General features: G+C 40.9%; 1 protein-coding gene across 1 annotated transcript; it reads left to right on the top strand.

Moving 5' to 3' along the window:
- Positions 1-4,257: 4,257 nt before the first annotated feature.
- hey2 (hes-related family bHLH transcription factor with YRPW motif 2) lies at positions 4,258-7,868 on the top strand. Its single transcript, XM_088905385.1, has 5 exons — positions 4,258-4,445; positions 4,936-5,014; positions 5,118-5,201; positions 5,535-5,616; positions 6,093-7,868. Exons 1-5 carry the CDS (start codon positions 4,363-4,365, stop codon positions 6,770-6,772), a joined length of 1,008 nt encoding a protein of 335 aa, XP_088761511.1. The 5' UTR covers positions 4,258-4,362; the 3' UTR covers positions 6,773-7,868.
- The last annotated feature ends 1,332 nt before the right edge of the window (positions 7,869-9,200 follow it).

Here is a 9,200-nt window from a genome sequence, read left to right as displayed (position 1 = left end):
TTAACATCTCTAAAATCTGTGCACAATACAAAACGCGTTCTTGGTCATTCTTTTACTTATTACGTTATATTTATCCTCCTCTAATTGAATAAAAACCGATACTCTTCGTACAGTATCTCATTTATACCTATATATTCATTATAGAAGGCTGTAGTCCTTCTACATGCTGTATACATACAGTTTACACATACAGTATAGAGCATGTACTACAGTTTTCAACATTTTGTAGGTGGTGTGACAGGTAACGAGAGGGATGTACAGTAGGAACAAAGGAGGAAGAAAAAGAGGAAGAAAAAATCCATACTTAACCAAACACTTGAGTGCACAACTCAGGTAATCACAGTTTCCAAAAAGTTACCTGTTGCCACTTCTGTCACTCTGCGACAGTGCCGGTAGTTGGTTCCCACACGAATCCTCACTCAGGGCATCTCAAACTAATATTTGACTTTTATTTAGCAAAATAAGATATTGTCCAGCTAATGTGTTAATCAAACGTGTTAGGTGAGAATATATGTATATATATTTCAATAATTAACTGAATTTGCGCACAAAAACTAAAATTATAATCACTGTTTCTCGAAAAGTATTATTATCACTTACTCATTCTTATTTACTTGAAACAGGCTAAATGTGAAGTTCTGGTCAAAGAAGAGGTGTAGATATGAACTGTAATTATATTAAAATAAAACAGAACATGTGCAAAATGTACTAGATGAAGGCTTCTTTTCGCCTGCTAGGCGAGCATGTTTAGAAAGGAAATAATGTGTAATAAAATCAGGAGGGGCTGCCTTCAGACCGCGTTCTGCACTAGTAGCTGGCAGCAGTGGCTAACGCCTCATTCCCCGTTCAATCTGTTCTGCTTTAGCTGTTGGCGTAGACTGCAAGAACAGGTCCTTTGCATATAAAGCGTTTCATGAATCACTTCCTCTGCGGGTCCACGAATTCAGTAGTATGCGAGTTAGTGGACTTTGCTAGTTTTCCCATTATGAAGAACAGTGCCCTTTCGCCAGCTCCAGACATCATTCTGTCGGGTATCAGATACTATTCTTTATCTGCTCTTAAATTCTGAAACACACAGTATGAGGAACACAGGAAAATGTTCGCAAAATAGGAGCGTGAAAAGTCACTATCGTATCCTTTAATTAAAGTCACAGTGTACACAAAAAAATCCTAAAAAGGCGTCTCTTTCCATGTTGACTCCAAAAAGTGACTCGAAGGAGTTATTATTATTATTATTATTATTATTATTATTATTATTATTATTATTTAAAGTATTTATCAAATAATAAATAGCTAATGGTTGTCACTTCCGACTGATAAATTCCCTGTCATGGCCTAATCGAGTCCAAATGAACTACGGATTTCGATTTTAAAAAGTTAAATAGGTTATACCTAATGTGAGTACCTATTAAGAGTTTTTTTTTACTTTCTGATAAAACAGTTTTATACCAAATTAAATATCAAGTGAGACTCGATAACTGATTCATTCCATTTATGCTCCTTGTTTTTTGAAATTGTAAAAGCTTATAAAATTACTTTTTAGCAAAAACAAAGAAAAACAATTTCAGTTAAACATGACTTCGAAATACTCGCTGACGACTACATGGGGTTTAATAAAATGGATCGACCTTCCCATTGAAGCGAAAGCCTTTAATATATCTCTCAAGAATGTCGAAGTATGGTTATGAAATTTCCAACAATTTTCGGTTGGATTACATCTTTCTGTAAAGCCTATTGATACTTTCAAAATACGTTATGCTGTTACTTCTGGACTGTTTCTACTCATCGCTTTCTTGCTGTGGTTATTGTCTGTAATGATCAATAATGTTACGCTAATATCGTTTGAAAGTAACGGGCATACCGTTTCAAATTATTAACTTAAAATTAAATAAAACACCGTTTAAAACCTTATGTTTTTACTTACTACTTTAAATTTATTAGTATCATATACTACTTTTCTGTTATTCTGTAGGTTGTGACGTTTTTACAACCTAATTAAACTTAGACTTACATTTTATCTACCGTTGCTTCCAATGTATATATTATATATTAAGCAATCATATAAGATGAATGTCATAAAAACATTTTTGCAAATTTTAAATCGGCAGTCGAATAAGCAGAAAAACACAGACGAGAACTCCGAAAACTCCGCAGTCTATCTGTGCAGCGTGAGAGGTGAAATCCCTTCTCATTAGAGCAGCTCTCCCATTGTTCGGTGATTTTTTGACCTCCTGGGAAAACTGCGCTTGTTTTTCCCGGGTGTTGTGTGTTGTGTGTGTGTGTGTAAGTTGCCACTGCCGTTTCCCGAAATGCTGCTGGTTCCATTTCAGAGGTCACACGAGGACTAATGAGGCGTGAAACCTCTCAGTACCTTTCTCACATTTACAGCTCCGCGGGGTAACACAACAAGCGAGCCTGGAAAGCTCGCATGGGTTCCTGAAGACCACGGGCTCTCTTAGAACTGACGTAAGGATTAACCTGCTAAGGGCAGACGTACGCCAATGATGTATGTACACAGTCAGCAATGTATACAATTTAAACTGTATTTGTATTTATCGAATGGCATTCAGTTGCATTCAATTTCATAATTCTGCAAATCTACAAATATCTTTCCAATATGTAGTCAAGACACGTACGTAGTTTTATTTGATTTAATCAAAATATTGCGAGTGGGATTACTCTACAGTCAGCTGCTGGCATTGTAGATAATTAGCTAGACTGTCCGGTAATATGCATCATCGTTATAATATATACGACACTGTTTCTAGAACCGAGGTACACTTCCTCGTCTCCTCTGCGCTGTCAATGTCTCTGTCTCGGTCTTTGTAATGACGGCATGGGTCTGCTTGAAGATACAGTGCAATCGCGGTAGTTTTATTTACAAGTATAACAATATAGAAGTATTTTATGCAGTAGGTGTCGCGTGTTCATTCGCGTAGTATAGCAAGTCTTCCAGGACAAAAACATTATTCATTTGTAAAATTTCGACTTTTGAACAGTCGCAGATGCAACTAAACAGCGAGACCCTTAAGGATGCTTGGACAGTGCAATGCAGGACTTGTAATCCTGCACCTGTTTCTCTCGAGGGATGGGGAGGTTGGGGAGCGCATTCTGGATAATTGCTATTTTGTGACTCTTCTAGAGGACTTTAATGTAGACAACACTTTTAAGACGGGCACCATATGACCATTGGTGGCTGCATTGCATTTTCTTGTGAGAAATCACCGTCTTAGACACGCTTAGTGCTCACTGTGAGCAGTATAGTTTGAATGCAGGCATCCCCGAAAAACTGTGGAAAAGTGTCGTATTGTCAGAATGTCCACATGGAAAAAACTGCAAGAATCTGCATTAAGTAAATCCGATATAACACAGGCAGCATCTCACGGCCAGGGACTTGTTTTCCCCAGACTTATTAAATTATTTCTGATTATTGTATAGAAACAAATGAAGAGAAACTTGTTCGCGTAAATCTAGATATAGAAAAGGGAAGTCTGTTTTGCCTTAGCAGTGTCCATGAATAGCAGTGCGTGTTTCTTCTGACCTCTCCTTACCACGATTATACAATTCTTTGAACCAATCAGCTTGTGCATTCCTCTGCCTTCCTCTTGAATAAAGTTACTAATGAAGTATGTAACGCCTGCTCTTCGAGATAAAGCAGGGCACAACAGGTCAGCCCTAGCCGGAGTATATTCCCGAAACTTAATTATTTTACTTACTTTTTGTGAAAATCAAGGATGCTTAGTTTTTATATTTAAGTGTACAACAGTTGCCAGGGCTCACTAAACAACGGTTACTGTATGTTTAACTTAAAAGTACTTTTATTTCTCACGAAGTCTAGATGTTTCGACTGCTGTACTTCAAGAAAATCATGGGTAGAAGCTTTGGATATCAAATGATTTTCATTAAAATGTTTCACCACGTTGTTTAATTGTAAAACGTTAGTATTTTGAACGATATTGTGCGTAAAAAGTATTTATCAAAACACGTAAAACTTTTTAAGTCTATCAACACCCTGATACAAAAAATTCAATAAAGAACGACAAACGTGCTGTGGTCCTTTAGACCAACAAGTCTATGGAATCACCATTTTAAGAAAAGTTAAAGGAAAGATTTATTTGCACATCGCTGTGACAAAAACCGCTGGCTTTGCTGGTCCGGGGCGTGTTTTTCTGTGGCGTGGGTGTTCCTAGCGGGAGGTAGGCGGAGACGTTCCCTGGAGCCCAGATTAGGCTCTAATGTTGCGTGGGAAAGAAGTTCAGAGGGTTTCGCAAAGTAACCAGTGTAGTGTTTACCAGACTGCGGCACACAGCTTTGCTCGAACATTTGAACCGCCTCGCAGACTTCACGCACTGCACTGCAACAATGAAGAGACCCTGTGAGGACACTACTTCTGACAGCGACATGGACGAAACTATTGACGTCGGAAGTGAAAACAATTTTTCTGGGTATGTAAAAGGCACTCTATTAATATATCACAGACTCACCAAAAGTGCGTATTTTCATAATGATTTGCGTATCCAAAAAGACGCTGGGGCATCTTAAAAAAACGCACTTGCCAAGTGCGAAACCTTTCGGGACGCTTCATCGCACGCCTGTCATCTGAATTTTCATGAGACGCTCAACTTGTGGTGTTCGGTCCAACCCCATATTTCCCCTGGCCTCACTGCATCGCTCAGCAACATGAAAGACGCCGACTCGGCGAAAATCCGAGAAATTCGTTAAAAGGGAAAATGTACAAACACAGTCATCCATTAAAATTCGTGAACATGGGATTTTTTTTTTAGATCGTACAGTTTCTCATATCTCACAAAGCAGCCTTTTTTTATGCTTGAAGCAAAACGGCAATATTTTTCTTGTGCTGTCCCTAAAATAAAATTACGGATTAAATGATTCTTGCAAAGTTCTGTAACGTATTTATCCCATCTGTTTCTGCAGACAGAGTGGCAGCCCGCTCATCAGATCCAGCTCCCCAACTACAACGTCCCAAGTCATGGCGAGGAAAAAAAGAAGAGGGGTCAGTATTATCGTTACTGACGCGGCCGCGTTAAAGAGGGATCGTGAGAAAATAAGCATTTTGCGCACTCAGCAAAGATGCCGACTTATTTTATCTGTTACAGATCATCGAGAAGAGACGGAGGGATCGTATCAATAATAGCTTGTCGGAATTACGTCGATTAGTTCCCACAGCATTTGAAAAACAGGTAAGTTTTTGATACGCCTGTGGAACGTCTGCGCGTTGATTAGACAGATGTGATACCCTGCAGAACACACCTTCAAGAAAAACAACACGACAGGCTTTTGGTCACTGCGGTGACAGTCTTGACGTCGTTATTGTGGTTAATACTCATAATGGGATGTGGTCTTTCTAATGCCTCTTTATTATATATAATTCCTATCTTGTCCGTACAGTAGATATTTGTCAAGGGCATTTCTATAGAATACCAATATTAATTGATGGAGCAAGTGACACGACTAGTTGTAATAATCTCCACCCTTAAAGAGATAAAACGTATTATTTTTATTTACTTCCTCAGGGATCTGCCAAACTAGAAAAGGCGGAAATATTACAGATGACAGTGGATCATTTGAAGATGCTCCAGGCAACAGGAGGTAAAGGTAAGGAGTTAATTGACTGCTTTTCTCTTGCTGCGGAGTGAAATTTGAGCAAACAGTCCTTTGACGAGATTAAAGGAGTGGAAATCAATGCTAATGGCAGGACTGAACTCGTGGGAAAGCGCTGTCGGGACAAAAGCAGCACTTGACCCTGGGCTTGTGTTTGCTTTCATAACTCTGTGGGAGTAGAGAAGGTTTCATTCACAGGCAGCCCGGTCGGGGAGTTGTTTGGGGTTTCTAGAGACAGGGTGTAGAAATCGCTGCGCAAAGGAGACAAAACAAACACGGAACCCTGGGACATCAACTGCGCTCAGATAATACATTATATCAGGGCTCATACTTAGTAAACAGACTGCTCAGTTTGTGCTGTATACATGGCATCAGATGATTAGTTTTTTTTCTGACCGCCAAAGTTATGCCTGTGATAGAAGTAAAGTTCTCGGCATTAAGACTTTTTTTTTCCTCTTTCGCGAATGCAGGTTTTTTTGACGCCCACTCGCTGGCGATGGACTTCATGAGCATTGGGTTTAGAGAATGCCTGACGGAAGTTGCCAGGTATCTCAGCTCGGTGGAAGGTCTGGACACCGCCGACCCCCTCCGAGTCCGCCTCGTCTCCCACCTCAGCACCTGTGCCTCCCAGCGTGAAGCGGCCGCAATGACGTCCTCCATGGCCCACCACCACCACCCCCTGCACCCCCACCACTGGACGGCTGCCTTCCACCACCTCCCGGCGGCGCTCCTGCAGCAGAACGGACTTCCTTCCTCGGAAAGCGCCGGCGGCCGATTGTCGGAAGCGCCTCCGCACGGGTCTGCGCTGCTGACGGCCACGTTCTCCCACACGGACTCGGCGCTCAGGGCGCCGCCTGCTGGCAGCGTCGCGCCCTGCGTCCCCCCCCTCTCCACCTCCCTCCTGTCGCTCTCGGCCACCGTGCACGCCGCCGCGGCCGCCGCCGCCTCGGCCGCCGCGCAGACTTTCCCGCTGTCCTTCGCCGGGGGGTTCCCGGTCCTCACGCCGGGCGCGGCGGCCGCCTCCGTCGCCGTCCCCGCAGTCAGCCCGTCGCTCTCCGCCTCCCCCGCTTCGGCTTCGCAACAGAGCAGCTCCGGCGGCAGCACCGGCAAGCCGTACCGGCCTTGGGGGACCGAAGTGGGCGCGTTTTGACCTGCTCCGCGCTTAAAGATGCAGTACGTCTTGGTCTGAAACCTCAGATGTTCTCATGAAGTCTTCCGCCCCTTCATTTTGCAGTTTTACACACGACCTGAAAGTTTAGCTGGCATTCTTTCAAAACGTTTTTCTTTAATGGACTCAACTTGCTGTTACTTTGTCCCCCACTATTTGGGGAGGGGAAAAGAGCTACTAGTGTGGGAAACAGAAAAAAGAACGGATCATGTTTACTCGACGCTCTACATTCCCAACAAGCAAAAAATGTGACTAAGAGTTTATTTTATATCAATTAGGCACATTGGATTAAAAAAATACTGAAAGCCTAATTTATCGGCTACAGAAACGGGTTACGTGTTGGTCTTTCATCTGGGAGAATCCGTGTGACCCATGAAATTTCGTCCTCTGGAATCGTCCTTCAACTCCGTGATCTTGGGCTTTTTAGAAGGTTAAATTGGTACACATATCAAATTCAGTCGTAGTCAGATATAACCATTAAAAACTTTAAGTTGTAGTTGGTTTCGCTTGTTTTGTTAAGGTTTAGGAATTAGGATAACCCCCTTTGAACGTTATATTACGCGTCACACGTCCAGGTGAACAACAGTAACGTTTTTATTTTGTGCGTTACTAAAGCACAAGTGCAGAAATCTGTGTTAACAAATTGAAGCACATATTTTGCTTTTTATAGAAGGTATGTGAGGTGATGTCAAACCAAAGTTTTTTTAAGATAATCATTTTCCACGTTCAAATAAACTGCAATGTTTCAACGCGTGAATTCAAGAAACAAACATTTGTAAATATGCAAATACAGATTAGAACCTAGATATTATAATTAAAAATAGAGAATTGCTTTTAATATGATGCACTTGATTTCTCTGCTGAGTGGAGAAGCCTTTGAAACCGTGCTGCAAGAATGTACATTATAAATAAAAACATAAAATACCGAAAAAAAGACTTTAAAATAATTGGTCAAATGATACTACTGTTACTTTTTTGTTTTGCTTTGTTACTTAGTGTTACCTGTAAGTTGTAACCTTTTTTATTTCTATGCAAAACGCCTACCGATAACACTGATTAAAATATTTTTGAACATGGATGGATTTACACCGTCGTTTTTCATTTGACATCGTTTTTTCAAGTCAACAATGTGGAACGAGCTGTGCATGAGTGCATCTTGCTTTTAAAATATTATGCTAATATATAATATACATAGCAGCTTGGGAATCTGCCGTACAATCCTAAGGAAATGTACATAGACATACAAAAAATGTTATTACCAGAATTCGCATTAATGTTTCTCAAAAACGTCTGGAAGAAAATATCAAGTTACAGTACAGTAATTTACTACGCTCTCGATTATCAGTAACATTAAATTATGCAGAGATGCTGAGGCGCTTTTGTCATGAAAGTCAAGACGTTAAAGGATTAGAATATATTGTCTATTCCAGCTAAGAGGAGCTGCCCTTTCCAACAGTAATTTGTTCATTTATTTCCACTGGGATGCTTCAAAACAAAAACGCCATTTGCAGAAGATTTGCGCTCACAGCTGAACCGGCGGAGATTATGTAAAGGAAAAACAAAAGTAACTGTTCAACATCCGCTATTCATGGTCCATCTAATACAATTTGTTTCAATAAGATAATGGTGTTCTACGTTATTCTACAGTATTTCTTTATGTTAAATATCATGTGTCTGATCTGGGGAGTGTTGCAACCAAATCAGGCACCAGGCAATATTCAATACTTAATTGATACTACACTGATAAATTCTGTAATAGTCTGTTGTTTTTCCTGTGCATGGATCTTTGCTTCTGGCTGAGGAATTTCCATCCAGAAGACTTCATCCAACAGGGAGAAAAGCAAGATCCTGACAAACACGGTGAAACCACAGATTTTGTGCTATGATAATAATATTTCAGTCTGCAAAAAGTCAGGCTGTTAAAAGGCTTCCTGGGAAGATGTAATGTTTTCGTCTGACCAAAACATACTGCGGGACTCATAATGAAGGCAGCACATGAAAGCAAAACAACTCTGGTCACTCCTACCAAGATGGGCCTTTATGTGCTGCTAATCCACTCTCTTTATCCTCCGGTCTGTTAGAAAGATTTACATTAGTAAATCACTGTCAGACCATTAAATTCCTTAAGAGAAAAAGTATCAGCATTTCCAAGTGAATGGGGATTACGACACACAGTGCCTGCTGCCCACTGACAATCATGGGAACAGAGCGCAGTCATAAATCCACGGTTATCTGGTTTAGACTGCCTGGTTCTCACGCCGCAGTCGCTCCTTTGATGTGGCCGTCGTAAAACACGGACACATGATCAGCGGCTTCGGAAACATCAAGTAGTAAGACTTGCAGAACGGTATTAAACTGAACGCAGAGCCTAACGGGTGTGTAGGAGAAACATTTTTATAAATTAAAATGC

This window comes from Atractosteus spatula, chromosome 2, assembly GCF_055471065.1.
Source record: "Atractosteus spatula isolate fAtrSpa1 chromosome 2, fAtrSpa1.hap1, whole genome shotgun sequence".
In the NCBI taxonomy this organism is placed as follows: domain Eukaryota; kingdom Metazoa; phylum Chordata; class Actinopteri; order Semionotiformes; family Lepisosteidae; genus Atractosteus; species Atractosteus spatula.
The sequence above is the reverse complement of the archived record's forward strand: the minus strand, read 5'-3'. Positions and strand labels throughout refer to the sequence as shown.

Excerpts from the sequence above, each read along its gene's own strand:
- hey2 (XM_088905385.1), top strand. The coding sequence starts at position 4,363 with ATGAAGAGACCCTGTGAGGACACTACTTCTGACAGCGACATGGACGAA. Across the intron at positions 4,446-4,935 it reads AGTGAAAACAATTTTTCTGG|ACAGAGTGGCAGCCCGCTCA; the intron begins GTATGTAAAAGG and ends CTGTTTCTGCAG. Across the intron at positions 5,617-6,092 it reads CCAGGCAACAGGAGGTAAAG|GTTTTTTTGACGCCCACTCG; the intron begins GTAAGGAGTTAA and ends TCGCGAATGCAG.